The following is a 19341-nucleotide window of genomic DNA, read 5'->3' as shown; positions in this document are numbered from 1 at the left end:
TCAACACTTATGAAGTTCCTTCAAGTGTGATGAGGATCAGAAATTCAAACTAAGTAATTTAATTGTGTGCTGGTAATCTTCAAAATTCAATGCAAGTATGCCTTTACAGAGACACAGGAATGGCTACTGCAAATGGATAACATACTACACCCTTTACTTGGGGTAAAAGTGTTTCAAACTAAATTACTATTTCTTCCTCTAAAGCAGATCATCTTCCTTTTCATTTCTTTATTCCCATAATTTTTTATTAATTTAATTTAATATTATTTTAATAGTAGAGATTAAATCTGAACATGAAATAATTTGCAATTATTCACAAATATGTAACTCTTCCAGCGGATCTCATTTGCACTCATACTTTATTGTAAATGACACAGCAAAAGAACATAACTAAGTGGCTAAAGAGTTTACCTTTCTACGGTGTTTCCTTAAATCACTAGGCTGACCATGCATGCAAAGAAAAGAAATTAAGAGAAACCAGATTTATTGCAAACTCTGTAGCACAAACTCAAAGCATTAGCAGAGACAAAAACACATTAGGGAGAAGATAATATAGCAGAACATATATGGAAGAAAACTAGAAAATATTTAGACCACCATATAGTTGAAAAATCTAGCTTTATAATGGAAATACCGTAGATATGTAAATAGTAGTTTTAGAGGATAACAATATTTCACCCATATCTACAAGGCAAAATTAAAAAAGAAAACATTCTCAGCAAGAAAACCAGTAAATTAAATTTTGATTTCATTTTTTTTTTTTTTAAATAAGGAGAATACTTGGGCAAAGACTCTCCCTTGATCACACGTATCAGAGGGGTAGCTGTGTTAGTCTGTATCCACAAAAACAACGAGGAATCCTTAAAGACTAACAGATTTATTTGGGCATAAGCCTTCATGGATAAAAAACCCACTTCTTCAGATGCATGGAGATCCCTTGATCACAAAACCAAAAGGTACTCAAGGCAGGGACTGAGATTTCTATGTTGTCTGAGTTAGATCCTATGAATTTCAAACACTCTTCATTCTGACCAGTTTGGAATCTTGTTCCCTTTTCTGCACTTTATATAAGCAGATGCATTACAGTATTAATCATGAAATCCAGAACTCTGGCAGCAGTATTGTGAGGTAACTTACATTTAGGTTGTTGGAATGAATATGCCCAGTCTATTACCACTACTTCTTCTCCCCCACCCTCACCAAAATCTGTTGAATCTCACCTCTTAGACATTCCCAACCTTTAACAGTGTGCAGAGCAAAAGATCAAAGATTGTTCATTAACTGAAGTTGTACATAGAGCATAATCATATCAGACTGATACTGGTAAAAAATTACATTTATATAGTTTAGGAAACAGATTTACACTGTACTTGGCTACGTATTTTAAAAAAGGACTTCTAGGCAAAAAAAATTTGAGTATCAAAAATTCAATGCACTTTGTAATACAAACAAAGAATGTTTAAAAAGATAGGGTAGGTTTGGGCATTCGGTCCAAAAATAACTGGTCAATTGACCAGTCAAATATTAACAATTAATTCAAAAATTGACAAATATTTTCGAGTACTAATATATTAGAACAGTAAAAGGAAGGAAAAAAAAATACAACTTTATTGTCTCCAATAGGTATAGGGGAGATACTTATGCCCAATTACAAAAAACAAATTACATCAGTTATTTTCATTCAGAAAAATGCAAAACACAATTAAATTAAATACTAAAAATGCAGAATGGCACTATGATGCAATTAAAATAGTAGGCTGCCACATACATCAGGGTATTCTTGTTGGAATATTTGAGAATACCGGCCGTGGTCAATTGTAAGGTCACTGATTGACATTACTTGACTGGTCAATTGACTGGCTTGCCAAGTCTACTTGGATTAAAAATATGCAAAAGGTAAGCAAGCAAGGAAAATGTGTAAAGATTTGCTCAATCTTCAAATATTTCTGTTTTGATTATCAATGTTACTACAGTAAAAGCTGTGTTATCCGGCACTTTACCAACAGGAAAGCTCTAGAAACTGACATTTCAGGAAGGGCTAACGGGACATGGGCTCTGGGAGGGACTTTGGGTGCCGGAAGGGGCTTGGGGCACAGGAGGGGTTGTGGAGTGCCGGATCCAGACGGCGCTCATCTCAGATGGCTCCCCGCAAGTGGCGACATGTTCCTGATGCTCCTAGATGGACAAATGGCCACAGGGGCTCTGTGCGCTGCCCCCGTCCCACTCCGAGTGCTGGCTCCGCAGCTCCCATTGACCTGGACTGTAGCCAATTGAGCTGCAGGTGGAGGCAGCATACAGAGCTGCCTGGCTGCGCTTCTGCTTCAGAACAGACCAAGGTGAGTGCCGCCCAGATCTAGCGCCCCAAAACTCCTCCCACACTCCACACCCAAACTCCCTCCCTCCCAGAGCCTGCACCCCCTCTCATGCCCCAACCCCCAGGCCCGAGCCCTCTCCCGCACCCAAACTCCCTCCTTCTTAGTTAACCAGAATTTTTGACTTACTGGCATCCCCCATCCCCCCAACATGCCAGATAACAAAGAACAAGCTAATCAAATCACAGTATAGACTTAGTTTACCCTTGAGACTTCCATCAATAGAAAATAAATTAGATAACCCTGAAAGGTGCATCAAATATTAAACATACATGGATTCAGGGTCTAAATGTGCTATTTAAATACCACCCAAGGACATCATCCATTCCTCGTAAAGAAAATCTTAATCATTATAGGAACAGGTGAACAGAATAGAAAGATGAATAAAATCATAGATTAATCCAGTCCTCAATATCCAGTTAATTTTGGGATGGCTAAAGTAAAAGACACCACTGCAAGAAATCAACACTAATGAAAAAAAAAAAATAGTGTCAGCCAGCACTTGTTAAAGACAGCTACAAGCTTTTAATTCACTTGTTTTAAGTTAAACTAAAAAAGTAACAGCACTGAATTTTTAAAACCATGATTAAACTAGCTTGCATTCACAAATCTGGGACGGGGATGGGGGGAACCAAGGCAGCAGTACTATCTCTGTGATAGCATTTGATACAATGACATGGGCTTAATGCAAGCTAACAGGATTAATGTTAGCTAATGTTCATAAATAAAGTGGATTTTTATCAGGAAACTACAAAATAATGTAAAAAAATAATCCATTATTCACAATACACATTAATAAAAATCCAGTATCTCCACTCCTGTAGTTCTGGAGGAAGTTTAGGATCTTTATATTACCATACTTCAAAAAATTATTCAGTTATAATAGCTCGGCTAAATATTACCACATGTGATTTGGTCAGTTCCTTTAAATCTTGGAGTTGTGAATTTTCAGTTAAATCAATTACAGTTTCAGTTACTACTGAACAAAAAAATTCATGACAATTTCTAGCTGCTACAGGACTTGCAGCTTATTTTTGCTCACTAAAACTAGATTTAAAAAAGTCATGCTGCATTGGGAGAGGAAGCCTTGGGAATAAATATTCTGACCTATTTTTTCATGGAAACAGCTGCGAAACTCATTTTTGAGTCAATTTCTGCAAAGAAAATATTTAGATTAGAACTTGCTTAAAACATTTCCTCTATAAATTGCTAGCTCAAATAGATTTATTTCAGTTCACTTCATAGCTGTACATTTCAAATGTAAACAACACTTAATCATTAACCTTCAAGTTTATTGGTTTCACATATTTATATAAAATTATTTATTTGTTGAGCATTCAATAGAAATGTGGATTACGACCAACAGGCAGCAATAAAACATGTATGATTTGAATAGACTTAAGAAAGAAGGGGCTAAATGGCTGTTGCACCAGGATTTGGAAGAAAAAGGCCAAGTTCTCCCAGGCACAGGCGGCAGCACAGAGCAAGACTAGGATGAGGAGACAAAACGTAGGTAAGAGATGTGAGCAGAGAAAAGAGAGATCAAACTCTTGGAGACTTTTTGAAAGTTAAGATCAGCAATTTGAACCTGATGTTGGAGGTGAAAGGACACAAGTAAAAAAAATTCAATAAGGGAAAATGATTCAAAGGACAAAGGTTACTGGGGTTATTTAGAATGAAGATATTTTCTATTGTAGAGAAAAAAAATCTGATACTTACTAGTGTCATGATACCTAGTCTGTCCACTTCCCGAGCTGGACTATGTGGAATGCGCCTTGGTGTGGAACGGCCACTGCCAGGAGGAGAGGAACCAGCGAGGGACCCACCAATAAAAGGAAGGGGAATGGAGTTCATTGACCGAAATCGTCCATTGTTATCTAGACTCCCGCTACCAACTCGACTTTCAATTTCCTCTGCTCGCTGCTCCGTATTTTCCTTTTCTTCTTGTATCAATCTAAAAAAAAAGTTTAAAGACTAGGTGATTTTCTTTTCTTTTTTTTTTTTTTAAAGTTGATCAATTCACTGTAAAATAAGTATATTTGCAAAAGCAATGTGAGACTCAATTACACTGAGATAAGTGATGGGGCTGGCTGAATAATAGTTTTAAGTTCTGTGTGATTATTTGTAGGACTCTAGAAAACTAGACCTCTACAGACAGGAAAGACAAGACAGCTGCAATTCAAACAGACAACATATAAAAAGAATAGGAATTACGAGGTGACAAAAGGTACTGTGATTGATGTTTTGTTAGTATTGCAGTTCAGGTGTTTTATGTTCTGTCAAATTAGTAAAACTTCACAATGCAGAATAATATGTAGGCCTTTCCTTTCAGAAGAATTTATTTTAAAGGAAGAGCTTGAAAAGAGTGTTTAGGCACAATTAAGGAGAGGGATCCAAACACAGGGAGTTGTATAGAAGGACGAGTTAATATACTGTAATATTGTAAAAATATCATTTGGACTGAGAAACTGAAAGGTAGTCTAAGAGGAAGGCTAGCCTTGTGGCAAAAGCACCAGACTTCCTCTGTAAGCAAGGGCAAGTTATCACACCACTCTATACCTCAGTTTCCCTATCTATAAAAAGAGGTCAACACTTCCTTATTTCACAAGGATTTTGTGAAGCTTATTTGTAAAATGCTTCAAGAATCTCATATGAAAGTGTTATATATTCAAAGTATGTGGTAACTATCATTTAGTAAGTACAATATAATTAAAATGAAAACTGAAGGTACTATTTAAAAACAACAGAAACAAGGAAATCCAAAGAAGTTACAGCCTTTCTACTAAAAAAAACGGAGTACTTGTGGCACCTTAGAGACTAACCAATTTATTTGAGCATAAGCTTTCGTATTTTCCACTGAACGCATCCGATGAAGTAAGCTGTCGCTCACGAAAGCTTATGCTCAAATAAATTGGTTAGTCTCTAAGGTGCCACAAGTACTCCTTTTCTTTTTGCAGATACAGACTAACGCGGCTGCTACTCTGAAACCAGCCTTTCTACTATTATTACTCCACTGTGCCTAGGTATTTTACCTCTTGCACAGTACAGAAGATCATCCACTCTAACACCCTTGGAAGAATACTACGATAGTAGTAGTTACTACAGAAAAATTTATGGGAGAATAGCCAGCAACTTATCGCATGGCAGTTTAAATGATGAAGTTTTGCACTCAATTGCTATTAGCAGCAACAGCTACTACCACCACCACCATTTATATGGTAATGTCCATCCATATATACAGCATTAAAAGCATTTTACAAAGTTGGCCAAGCATAACCACTTTTTAATTTTTTTCTTTTTCAAATAAAACAGAGGTTGTGTGGCTTACTCATAACCACACACAAATCAATGGAAGATATTTAATTTCTGCTATAAAAGAAGCTTATTTTATCATAATTGTAATTAACAGATAAACTATACCTAATCTCTTTGTTAATTGCATCCAATTGCTCTTGAAGCATCATGGCTAAAGTCTGAGCATCAGCCTGACCACTAGGTGACAAAAGATCGACTGAACTGAATATAGTCTCTCTGTCATCTTCACCATCCGAGACATCAACATCACTCTCGAATGCTTGTGCTACATTTGCCAACACACTTGCTTGTTGTGCACGTTCCCAATCCTGTTCATTAAGGGTTTGAACCTGTTTAAAAAAAAAAAATAGAAATCCCAATCTAATTGAAAAAAACAATATAAAACCTTTACTATTTAATTACTTTCAAGAAGCTAAAAAGATACAAAAACAAAGTCAACAAGTTCTCACTTACATGCTGTAGGTATCCATCAAGAAAGCAATATTTACAAAACAGTAAAAACAAAACCAGTTCTTTAGAAAACTGCAGACTTATAGTAATGGTTCAAATCATAGAAATCTCACACGTATCCCACGCAACTCTAATGCAATATTGCAAAGGTTTGCCAACAATATTAATCCAAATTCCATCATATGTTTGAGGGACAACTCAGTATATTTAGGAACTGAGCCCTGTCAAAACTCAAGTATTTAAAGGTACAGAGAGATTGCTTGCCAAATGATGGATAGCGTGCTAGACTATTAAATTGAAACTACATCATCTTTGAATGTGCACACAAATTAAAATCTGGATTTGGGTTGTTTCAGATGATATATTTCAGTTTCAAAGTTATATTTTCTATCACACTTTTTAACAATGAACACAGTATCAAAATCCCTACTTTTTCAGTTATTAAATAACAATTAAAACATACATTAAAAGTACGGGTAATTATGTATTTTAGTGAAACAGGAAATGTAGTGTATACAAAAAAAGCACAATCTAGCAAAAACCTACACTTTAAGGGACTGACGTTTTTATTTTGTATACTAAAGAAAAAGAAGAGTTTTTAAACGTCTAAGTAGCCCACTTTGGGAAGATACTATGATAAACTATAAATATTATAAGTGCGAAAAACTCTAGTGTCATTATTTAACAAGACTACACTATGCAGCAGTCACATACTATGTACTTCTATCCTACAAACTTGCAGTTGCCTATTAGATCAAAAGAATCCCAGCATATTTTGCTATCAAAGTAATAATGTTCCATTACCTTTGAAGGTTCATCACGTAGAGCTGCCAAACGCCCTTTCTGGGGCCGTCTTAACACTGATGAGGTGCTATAGGGATCCGTATGACTGTCAGCCACAGATAATGGTGTCATTGGATATCTGAAATCTGGTACACTACCCAAATGTGGTCGGCTAAAACGTGAACATAGATTAAATCTTTAGATGTTCGGAAAAGACTGTTCTTGCTCCTCCAGTTTTAATTTTTAAACTGAAAGTACTATTGTAACATTGGCATAGAAATGTTCATTACTACACTCAGTAAACATGTTTAAAATTATAAGAGAAAAACAAAATATAACAAAACTGATTTTAATCTCTAGCAAAACAGTATTCTCATTAAATGCTTGTACCTATGATGAAGACAAGTGGCTCTGATCCTCATTTGGTCATTTTCAGCCCTCATTGCTTCTATATTTAGTACCAGTTGATCCTGCAAAGAATAGAACAAGAAAAACAAATCAGGAAACAAACATACAAGAGCTCTGCCATTACATTCATTTAAAAAAAAAAAAGTGTACATCTTCCAGGCCCATAGAGCTCATTTCCACTATTATGTGTTCCATGCAACGGATTGCCTTCAAAACTACTCCTCAGTGAAGCAGGCCTTCAAAAGACTTCTGCCATATTAACAGTGGTTACCATTAAATCACCATTACTGATCTACCAAACACCAGAGAGCAGCATTGGAAGTACTGTGGTAATTGAGATGCCTCATTCAATTATGCAAGGTTAATGCTGATTTTTTCTTTTAATTGAAACAACTGAATAAGGGATGTATCCACATGTGAATGACTGGCTAACACTGATTAGAGTAAATGAGAAAACTGAATTAGTAAAGACAGCCTGAGGATGGCTGAAGCTCTGTACAAAACAGGACCTTAAATCCAGCCACTTGCAACTAGGATCTCCTCATGCTTCCCAGAATTTTATATGTAAATAGTAACTGAATGATTGAATAAGTCACTTCAACAGAAGACTGATATGAGTGAAATTAGGAACCTAGATAGCCAATGGCGAGTGGCAGTTCCCAGGTTGAGAACTCTTGTCCCATGCCACAGATATTCAAAGCCCATCCTGCAGAACACACTAATATAACCTGCAGCTCTTAGTTTCTTTAAATCTGCATAACTGATGTAAAACCTGTGCAACTTGGCCAACCCTGAAACTCACTTCACAGCAAAGTATTTTAGGACACATAGTACATACCATTGCTGAATAAGCCATACAAGTATTGTGATGTCAGAGCAGACATTCCCATAGCTGCTCACAATGTGAATCACCATAACTTTGGGAAACAGTCAATGAAAGGTTGTGCCCAACATTATTTAGAAAGAAGTGGGATGGCCAGACAATTAAAGGAATTTTGTGATTTCTGAGACCCCATGCCCAGAAAGTATAATCCAATCCTCTCCTCCAAAACATCTTCAACACCTTTCGTGACAAGAGCTCTGCTCCTGATGATTCTGAGCTGCTTAATCCTCCCCCGACCGACAAGAGCTCAACACAGCAGCCAAGTATGATAGGTGCTTCTCCTGTCCCACTCCATAATTTTTGGAGTAGTTTTTAAAACAGTAGTGTACAAATTTCACAATATTGTTCAGTAGCAAGCTTCTCAAAATGTACACTGGATGCCTGTGTTATAAAAATATACATTAAGATGCACTTGACACTGAAAAGTTTTATTTGTGTTTTTACTGCTCAATGCATAAGCTATGCAAAAATATGAGTTAGACAGGGCCTTCAGAATCCTGGTAAATCATCAATACAGCCCTCTTGTTTTCACCTAGTTTGTACCTACCTGAATTAAATTAAATAGACAATTCTGCTGAAAAACTTAAGTCACCTGTAAAAGCTGCAACAATAATCCTCTGAACCAAAGGAGGCAACCAATCTTTTACAATAAATAGTACTAATTGTGCCACAAGAAATTACCAAGACCAAGTCAAGAAACCAAGGAAGTTTAAATATTTTTACACAACCTGCTATAACTAGAAAGTTTTTTAGTATAGTTTATATCATATTCCAGCTATGTCCCAATGAAACAGTTAGTTTCTCAAATCAAAATGTATCTGTATAATACCTTTTCATGTTGAAGATCCTCTACTTGCTTCTTTGCATTTTCAACTTCTCGAAGAAGAGAGTTCTAAAATAAAATTTATTGCACAAGTTATGTTACTGTTAATCATCGTAGATCTTTCAATTTTTGAAGGGTGATTAAGAAAAGCTATTACAAAGGTCCATTACATAAGGCATAACTGCAGTACCTCTTTTAACTCATAGCTACTTAATTTATTAACTAAAGAAAACTATTTGTTGGGCATACCACTGTTATTTTTTTAATATAATTAAAATAGATTCAGACTCCTGGGTCTGTGCTCCTCTATATGATTAAATTACTAGTGATAAAAGTTACCAGAACACTAAACAATTACAACTAATAATTAGAGCCCTGCAAATTTGCAGACCATTTTTGTGGATTGAGGACTGGATGATACAAATTTTGTATCTGTGCTGGGCTCTACTAACAAACAGTGGTTTTATCTGTTTGCTAGTTTCCTTTTGACAAAGTTATTCTAAGTAGCAGAAATATAATTTTAATGAAAAAGATGACTCTTAGACAATCAAATCAGGATTGTGGTACAGTTACCGCCATACAGTAATTTGTCAGCTATACAGCATTGTAAATGCCGGCACTCTTATAGTTCTCATTAAGAAGAGTGCAGGGATTTGCATAGTCATCATATGGCTGTTTATTAATATCTGTACTATAAATATACACATTTTATACAATAACTAGCCACTACGATCATGCTCAAACTGACTCCCCAACTCAGACTACGAAAGTTGTCTGTCAGCTACAAAGATCACCACCACCACCAAAGCATCTGGCTTCCTTCAGCTGAAGGACAAGACCTCCAATAATGTATGCAACTGTAGTAAACAATAACAATGAAAATGGCAGTGTCACTGCAAAAGGGAAGTTGTTTTAGGAAGTTTAAAACCTTTTGACTTATTTTCTCCTCCCCCGCCCAAACCTGTTACACACTTATCTTGAAAATTCTTGTTTTTAATTGTTTGCATCTTAATTCAGTTTTGAAACACTGTAAGCTACAATATAGGACATTCTGGGGAGAAAGGCTTAATGACCCGGATAGAGACAAATGTGATTCTATGCAACTATGCATTTTTGTTGGTTTCCTATTAATCATTCATTTATACAGAAAAGTAACAGTACTTTTCTGAGCATTAATACTAACAGTGAAGTATATCTAAACATTTCTTTTTACTTCATGAATATTATCTCAAACTTAGAGAGGTCAGTCTTATTCCAGAAAGAGGTTTTGTATCATGGTCAGGTCAAACATACAGGCACTGCAACACAGCACATAAAATACATTCGCTGGTGGTGGGAACAGGTCAGTGCTTTGAATCTTGCTTCCCCGCTATGTTACAAAGCCAGAGGCCAAATATTTCAGATTTAGGGAGCCTACCTTTAAGCACTTAATTCATTAGCTCCCAAAATTAGCCAAGAGGGCCACAGCAGAGCTTTAGTCAGTCATGCCTGATTTTCCTCAGTTCCCTTTGAGAACAAAAGCAGAGAGGAAAGCAAAACCCCAGCTCTCTTGGCATTGTAGCAAAGAAGTCATCTGCCTCTAGAGCCTCGGAATAGTATTGTCAGAAACTCAGCTGGGGTGCTGGAGACAGACCACTTGCTTGTCACAGTGAAAACAAGTGCCTCTGAAAGTTCAGATGGATCATAAAATATGCCAACATGTTGAAGTCTTTAAAGAAAGGGCCATTTAACTTTTACTGAAGAGTTTTCCCAGGTGAGCACTGTATTACAGAAGACTCAAATCTACATCTTCAATACGGGAGACTGAAATGATCACTGAACAAAAGGAGAAAATGCTACCACAGAAGGAAATTCCTTGTTTTCCTTTAAGGATTCTTTCATCCTACTGGGAGGAATCTCTGAAGTACTACAGATGAAAGTAAGCCAATAAGTGAAAGTCCATGCAGGCTGCAAGATGTCACAAGCTGGAAGAGGAGCTGAATTAGGAGGGCAAAGAACAGAACCTTGGACAGAGGTCTGAAGCACACAATAACTGATCACTTGGTCCAGTGACCATTTTTATAGTCAAGTAGACATTCTCCTGTGAGGGAAAGATGATATTTCTCTAGCTGACAGGATCACCACCATGATCCAGGAAACGTTGGACTAGACAGGAAAGGAGGAGTAGGGCAAATGATATAGGAGAAGAATGGGACTCAAGATCTGTGTTCTGTTCCTGACTCTGCAACAGACTTCTTGTATGACCCAAAACCAAACATGTTTATACGGACAACGCCAATCATCAATAGAAAGCATAAAAATCCTTTAAAAAAAAATTAAAGGAATCCCCCTCCCCATCCCCTAAGAATTAAGTTTAGAACATAGAAAGCACTCTTGATAAATTGGCTTAGTTTTCTAAGAATCAGCTATTTTCAAAAAGTCATGCTGATAGTGTCTCTAAATGGAAGTTGTTTATGATAAAAGATACATTATTTAACAAATAAAGTTACAAGACTAAATTATATATGTATTGTAAAATGTGTAACAAGCATATTGCTAAACATTTCATTAACTTCTAAGCTACTTTCATCATCACATTAAATTATTTTCTACCTTATCTTCCAGAGCAGCCATCCTTTCCTTGAGATGAAGCTGAAGTCTTTCATTGGATTCAGACAGAAGTTTATCAACAGTATCTGATAAACGTTTATTATGTTCTTCATTCATCTTCTCTCTGTGTCTAGCCTAAGTTATTTAGGAAGCATTAAAAGTATGATTAATTCAAAGCTGTTGAAGTTATCTGTCCTACAAAACATTTTAAAAAAAAAGTGTCATTTAGAAAGATCTCCAGATTGTTAAAACTGTAAGGCTCATCAAACCCAAACTCCTTATTTTCTCCAATGAAAGACACTTTCCTCAAAGGTTCAGAATTAATCCAGATACCTTGATCATCCAAAGGCCTTCAGAGATACCCAAAACCTTCAGATAATCAGAAGTACTAGATTCGCTGGCTTCCAAGTGTGAGTTTACAGTATAGTGACTAAGTCGATTTCAAAGCCTGCAGAGCCAACTCCAAGGCCAGCTGACTCAGTATGTCTACAGAAGATTTTTTTTTTGTGAGAAGGGAGATCTAATTAGAATAAATTGTGGTAGACCGGTACTTTTCAACATTTTATTTCAAATTTCAGTTGGAAACTCAAAGCTCACAATCAAGTTCACTAACTTTAATTAAGAGCAACAACTAACAATCATCATAAATCCCCCAACCTCGCTGCAACTTTTAGCACCACATTAGAGGTGGGACATAGAAGAAGGGAAGGCCCAGCTCAACCACAGGCTACCATGCAAGGGATCAGAGTTTTACTTTTCAGGTTGATTTCTATACCAAAAAAATATTTTTGTAATACCCTTTGCAATTCCTGATTCTTTTCCTCCAATTGTGCTTCCATCTGTCGTAACCGTTCTTCAATGTTGCCATGTCTCTCCTCAGCCTGTCAATTTGAAAACAAACTAGAACTAGTATTTAACTCTTTAAGAATGTACTGAAGACTGATGTGCTAGCAGGAAGCATAACATGCTTTTGCGTGCAAACTGCCATTTTTGTCTATATGAAGTGCAAAACAGCTTACTACCAGAACCTAAGAACCCTCATTAGGTTAAATGATGATCAATTAGTCCTCCCACACCGGAATTTCATGGTTCAACCATTGCTGACAATGGACTTCTCACCAGGAAAATTTACATTCATATTTCCAACAATGCAATAATGTACAAATCCTGTCACAGGATTTCCTCTCTACCCTCATCCCCATTGCCTATGTTAGTAATCATAAAAAGCAGAAAGCGGCAAGCAGAAACAAGGACCCGTGTACAAATTCTACCTTCCTAAACTTGGAGGCAAGTTCCAACAGTTTAGCCTCTTTAGCAGCAGAGTTCCGAGAAGACAAAGGGTCAGACTACAAAGCCAATAAAGGGATAGGAAAGATTGAAAAAAAAATATGAAAACAGACTTTAAAGACACTCAAGAAGTCCATTTATAGCTACTAGACATACTATTGCTTCATACTATAAGCCGCTATTCTCCCTGCAGCAATTTAAGGACATATAATGCAAGCTGAAATTTGACTGCCCATTACTTAAAATCTTCAGCTCAATCCTTGGTTAGGCCTGGCCTATACCTAAAAGTTAGGTCAACAGATACACTACTCCAGGGTGTGACAAGTTCATACCCTTAAGCACCACAGCTATGCCCATCTAACCTTCAGTGTCGATGCAGCTAGGTCAACAGAAGAGTTCTTCCATCAATCTGTCTGCCGCTGGTAAGAGAGGTAGATTACCTACAGCGATGGAAAAACCCCTTCTGTTGCTGTAGGAATTGTTTATACGATGGCACTACTGTGGCATAGCAGCAGTGCTGTAATGCAGACATGGCCTTAATTTTAAAAAAAGGAAGAAACTGTCTTCTTCCCTGCCAAGTCATAAGTTGCTGATCGTATTAAATGACTCCCAGCACATTCTTTCTGGAGTAAAGCAGTTCTATACAGTAACAAAAACAGTAATTCAAACAGCAAAGGGAAAGGAAACAATTTTCACAATGCAACACACAAAGCTGATACAAAAGCTGCTACAGCAAACTCCCAATAATAGAAATACAGAAAGAGGAAGTCATTAGAATTTAAATATTTTGAACATATGCTAGATAATTAGAAGAATGAATAAACAGAAAGCACAGAATACAGAAAACATTTTACTGATTCTGTTTGGAAAATCAGTGAAAATAAGACTGAGAACAGAATTGCTATAGTTGGAATGACCACAGAAGAGACACTCTCACAATGCAGTGAATTACTGTCCCACCTTTGAAAGTGCTGCAACTCTTTGTGCCAGTTCAGCCTCCACCTCAGGCAAAGTCTCAGCTTTTCTCAAAGTCTGCTGCAACTTTTGCTCAGCCAGTTCGAGTCGTTCTTGCAACTGTCTGTTCTTATCTTCACTCTAAAGATCGAGAATGCAAGAGTCACCATTTACAACTAACATGGTAGCTACTTGTTCCTTTATCAAATACTGGAGTAGAGAGACAGACAGCTTCCTTTATTAGACTAATGGAAAACAGTTTTTCAGCATTGATTGTACTTTCCAAATACAAAAAGGAGAAAAGCAGCTTCCCAAACTAACTTTTAAAATTAAGTTTGTCAAATAAAAGTGCTATTTCACTGCACTAAAAATTGAATTCCTTCATAAACACAACCACAGCATGCACACTATCATGAAGGCACTGCTTATGGATCCAATTTTAAGGTTATACAGAGGTTTGTAGTTATAGAGGAGATCAAATTCCTTTGCTATTTAAGTAAAATTAGTTATATGAGCACTAAATGAGCACTAAACACTTAGTTTTCTGGCAAAGTTAAAAGTAAATGTGTTCAGTATTTTAGAAGTTAAGGTTAAAAATGACTTAATGTTTCCTTCTGTTCCCTCTAGCTAAGTGACTGGCTTATAACCCCTCAAAGTTTAAATTAATTTAGTTGTACACAAATATCTCAGGCATAAACCAGTTTTCTTTTTTCAATAAAATAAAGAAAGAAAGTGATGAGCATTATTTGGTGCAACTGTTTCTGTCTAAGTCAAAGGAAAGAGATGGATCAAAATTATTCAAAATCAGAAATGGTTCCTGTCAAGGTTCCTCCCTGACTCTGAACTCTAGGGTACAGATGTGGGGACCTGCATGAAAACCTCCTAAGCTTTCTTTTACCAGCTTAGGTTAAAACTTCCCCAAGGTACAAATTAATTTTACCCTTTGCCCTTGGAATTTCCACTGCCACCACCAAACTGGGTTTACTGGGAAACGTAGTTTGGACACCCTGCTCCCTACCTACTTTCTCAATCCCCAAGCAATCCACTTTCCTTCATTCTGTCCTCTCTTCCAGGTAGCCCCACTCACCTAACTGCTTCCCTTCCTAGACCCTTAGCTAGAGCCATCAGCCAGCTGCTCATCTTATTGTGCTATCTCTCTGCTAAGATTCAAAGGGAGTCCTGGTATGATATCCATTGCCTCCCACAGGTTTGCTCAGTCTAGGTTAGAGCAGTGGTCCCCAAACTGTGGGGCAAGCCCCCCTAGGGGGACACTGAGAAACATTCAGGGGGGCATGACAGGGCCCAGGCCAGCCCCAACGGAGGGCAGGAAGGAAGCACCACCCAGCCGAGTTATGCCCTCAGCTCTGGCCCCAGCCTTGGCCTCTGGCTGCTGGCCTGGCTGCAGCGACACCTCCAGCCTCAGCTCTGCTCCCAACCCCGCCTCCAGCTCAGTCCCTGGCACCTGGCCATGGCTCCAGCCCCAGCTCCCCGGGGGCGGGGGTAGGGAGGGAGAGAGGAGGAAGAAGGCAGGGCTAAATAGGGGCACGATGTGAAAAGTTTGGGGACCACTGGGCTAGAGACATGCATGCACAGAGGCAATAAGGATAAAAGGTTCATAAAGGCTCTACACCAGAAATAAGAGATGCAGACTAGTCATTGTGGGGAGACAGGAAAAGGAGGAAACAGCCAAGCATTAGGATTAATCAGTGGGGTTGAACAGTGGTGCTGAGAAGGGATGGGCAGTGGAGCTCTTCCCTTCTACCTCTACCCCACACTCTCCTGTCCTGTTAAACTTTCAAACATTTTATAAAAATGGAGCTCAAAGTTACTCCAGCAAGCCAAGGAGTCCAGGGGCATGAAGCAAGCTGCAGTACATGAAGAAGAGATCTAGAAAGGGATCAAGCATGGGGCAGCCCAGAGAACCAGCAGAAGCAGAGATGTAGGTGAACAAGTATAGGAGCTTAGAGGGGGGTTGATAAAAGTGGGAAATCATAGGCAAAGTTTTAACATAATACACTCCACTAATTCCAAAGCAGCTATAATTCACACACATGCAAAAATATGCAAAAGGACAGCACCAGTGTGCCTCCCCAAGATCTGTCAAGAGCACAACCTTCTCTGCCATAAGCTTTATACGTCAAAATGTTTAATTATTTGTTGCTCAACAACAAAATCATGGAATTTCCACACAAAACACTATTAGTTAAGAATATTTAACTACATTTCTTTTCAACACAACCATTTAGAGAGTCTCCAGTTAGAATTACAACATCCTCCAAGTGAACATTAACACTTTTCACTAATAATCATACCCAGATACACAGACTCCTCACCTCCACAACAAATTCTTTTCATTTCCAACATAAAATTGGAATTCTAATTCTTCAAAGAGAAAACAATCTAAAATACAACCTTAACTTTGACCTCAGACTTTCACAGGCAACCATAGCACATTAGACTTATTTTTAAAGTATGACTGCTTGTAAAAAGTAAGTTCCTTAGCACACATTGGGTACTACTATAGTTTAAATATTACCATCTTCATCAGGAATATATTGAACAGAATTTTCTTAATATTTTAATTAAAATTATTACCTGTCGGTGCATGGAGTCTTTATTAGCAATTTCATTTTCAAGTTTATCATTGAGGTCATGCACAGATGTAGCTTCACGCTGTGCAGCGAGGTAGCGTTTTTCAAGAGTTGTAATTCTCTCTTCCATGTCTTCCTTTTGGGCCATGGCCTATATTATGAGAAACTACATTTACTCACTAAAAGCTATGAATTATTTATTTAATAATCTGGGCTAAAACAGTATCATAGAATTCTATGATTCTATGATACTGTTTTAGCCCAGATTATCAAACATACTTACTGATTGTGCTGTAAGAATGAGAAAGTATAAGGTGTTGAAATATTTACTTAGAAGAATTGTGTTATTAAATTACACACTCACTTTAAAATAAAAAAAAGGACTAGCACAGAGTCAAGTAGTGAGTTACAGAATGCTTAATTGTTATTCACCTCAGAATTATTACAATATTAGAGTAGTTTTCCTTATAGTGTGTTAGACTGAACTTAACGCACTTAAATTTTTTTAACTTGGAGCCTTAAATTCAGCTCTTAAACTCATATTCAGCCATTAAATTTTAAAAAAAGTGTCCTATCTTTAAAGGTTTTGTGTACTCCTAAATCCCACTAAAGTTCAGATGTGCTTCAGGAGCTCAGTATCTTTAAAACCAGGATCTTTATTTAGGTAGCTAGATATGGATTTAAGAGCCTAATTTTAGGCACTAAAGTTTGAATATTTGGGGTTAGGCTTTGACATCTTTTCCAGATTGTCTATTTTTGCATAGTGTACAGCACTGCTTACATTTCCAGACTAAAATTTATTTTAAAAATATCATTGAATGTTATCTCCCAGCTTCTTTTAAGTACACTTTAAATCACCTTTAGAACAGTCGGTCTTATTACACAAAGTTCCACAAATCAAAGAAACTGTGAGGATTATGTTCTGTACTCTGAAATCTTTGAAAATACGAAGTGTTTTATATTGTAGATATTAGGCATTTTTCAAACAATTTGTTATAGTTAACTTAAGGAAAAAAAGAATTGACAAAAGTTAGGGTATCTAAATTTTATTCTTATTCCTAGAGTAGCCTTGCCCTTAGAGGATTACAGAGATAGCAATGTTTATCGTATTTGTGTATTCATGAATTTTTGGTAGAACATCTATTCTAAAGCAAGCATGGATAAATTCCACATCTTTTTTCCCCCTGGGGTAGCTACATATATGCAACACCAAATTTTCCTTGATCTAAGTCTAGACCCTAGCTGACAATTAGCAAAATACATTTCTTCCAGCCCAGAGGGCAGAATGTAGGACACCTACAAGATTGTTAATGTTTCTACTAATTAATTAGTAACCATCACTTTAGCAAACAATAGAAACACAAAATTGAGAATACACAATTGAACGATACAACATCAAGAAAATTAGCACTCAGGAATGAGCTAAGCAATTAGGCCCAGATCCAAAGAGGCACTTAGGTGCCTAAATCCAGGATTTAGGTGCCTAAATCCAGGTGGTAGATTCCCTCCATGGACTGCTAAAATGAGGTAGCATCTCCATGAACCCCAGACTTAAGCACCTATCGCCATAAGAGGGAAAGGGCTTAGTACACCCACGTAGCGTCTGGCTTAGCTGGGACTACTGAGACTTTCACAGTTCATTCCTCACCTCTCGTACATCTCTTTGCAACTTTGTATTCATTTCTTCTGATTTTATTAAATCTTTTCTAGCTGTGTCAAGATCTTCTTCCAGCTCTGTCACTCTGCTAGAAAGAGCAGTGAGACGTTCCTTCATTTGGCCTTGCTCGTTGATCTGCTTGTCTATGATTTCTTGAAGTTCTATAACTTTAGCAAGGTCTTCATCGTGGCTTGAAGAACCATCAGAAGATCTCTATTACATTAAAAAAAAACCACCACCTTAAGTTTCCACACTACATGGAGCTTTGAAATATACTATATTGTTTCAATATAACAAAGCTAATTAAAGTTCGTTTGTGCAGCCTATCCAATAATAAAGTTGTAATAATTACCTTGTGCTTTAATTATATACTTAAGAGTGGACAAATATTGCAACCTATACACGACAAAAAAAATCCGTCAGTGTTAAACAACCTTACCTTCCCATTTGTGCTTGGTGTATTTTCCTGATCATGATTTATATCCAGCACCCCATCAGTTAGCGTTCTTTTCTGATTGTTTTGCTCTTTCAGAATCATTAACTAAAAACAAAAGTAAAAAAAACTGTAGCACATTTCACTTTGTATTTCACTTATCACATAAGCAATAGCTAACATAGTACAATAACCTCACTTTGAAGCAAATGAGTAAGCTTGGAGTAATGAATTTTACTGATTTAATCTTTAGAAGATTATTAATGCTTTAAAGAAGAGACTGATGCATGGGCAAAGATGTAATACAGGCAGCTAAAAACCTATTCCATGCCTGCTATGCTACGGCCATTGGTCTTAAACCAGAAAAAATTCTCTCTGTGAGACAGAATTATCAGCTCATATGTATAGTTCCTATACAGACTTCTATCAACAAAAACTAAAGTGAAATCAAACTCATCCAATTGGGATCTAACTAAACAAAAAACTACTAGTAAATAACTTTAAGAATCATCTGCATATACTAATATTTGGAAAAATGTTGATTTGATGCTATGGAATAAATTCTTCCACCCAAACATCCCCCAAAATTTTATTTTACTATAGGGACCTACCTCTTTATGCGTAGTACCTAGTTCTTCTTCCAATAAACTACATCTTTCAAGTGCTACTCGTAATCTTTCCCTTACCTGAAAAATAAAGTCATCAGTAACAATCTTATAGCTATCTTAGCACTGAGCAACTGTGAACACAAGACAAAAATGTTATATGCCTAGCACTATGGCTTCCCATTTCAACA

The 19341-nt window shown here is 37.0% G+C and overlaps 1 protein-coding gene across 12 annotated transcripts in view; it reads right to left on the bottom strand.

Annotated features, from left to right (window-relative positions):
* The window catches only part of PPFIA1 (PPFI scaffold protein A1), an 88655-nt gene that overhangs the window by 36110 nt on the left and 33204 nt on the right, over positions 1-19341 (bottom strand). For 7 of the 12 annotated variants that reach the window (XR_012159381.2, XM_073347871.2, XM_073347873.2 and 4 more), the window contains exons 5-17: positions 19157-19231; positions 18552-18653; positions 18104-18325; positions 16460-16606; positions 13871-14005; positions 12421-12504; positions 11627-11758; positions 9041-9103; positions 7311-7390; positions 6942-7092; positions 5793-6016; positions 4092-4326; positions 412-441 (exon numbers count right to left, since the gene is read on the bottom strand). Coding sequence is in view for 11 of the 12 variants with exons in the window: in XM_073347871.2 (XP_073203972.2) it covers positions 412-441; positions 4092-4326; positions 5793-6016; positions 6942-7092; positions 7311-7390; positions 9041-9103; positions 11627-11758; positions 12421-12504; positions 13871-14005; positions 16460-16606; positions 18104-18325; positions 18552-18653; positions 19157-19231 (1680 nt within the window). In the remaining variant the exon portion in view is untranslated. Of the gene's footprint in view, positions 1-411; positions 442-4091; positions 4327-5792; positions 6017-6941; positions 7093-7310; positions 7391-9040; positions 9104-11626; positions 11759-12420; positions 12505-12894; positions 12970-13870; positions 14006-16459; positions 16607-18103; positions 18326-18551; positions 18654-19156; positions 19232-19341 lie in introns of all 12 variants that reach the window. The other 5 variants (XM_073347881.2, XM_073347884.2, XM_073347875.2 and 2 more) reach the window with 3 other exon arrangements.

The sequence above is a fragment of the Lepidochelys kempii genome, chromosome 6 (assembly GCF_965140285.1).
Source record: "Lepidochelys kempii isolate rLepKem1 chromosome 6, rLepKem1.hap1, whole genome shotgun sequence".
In the NCBI taxonomy this organism is placed as follows: Eukaryota; Metazoa; Chordata; order Testudines; family Cheloniidae; genus Lepidochelys; species Lepidochelys kempii.
This window is presented reverse-complemented; position numbering and strand designations above follow the sequence as displayed.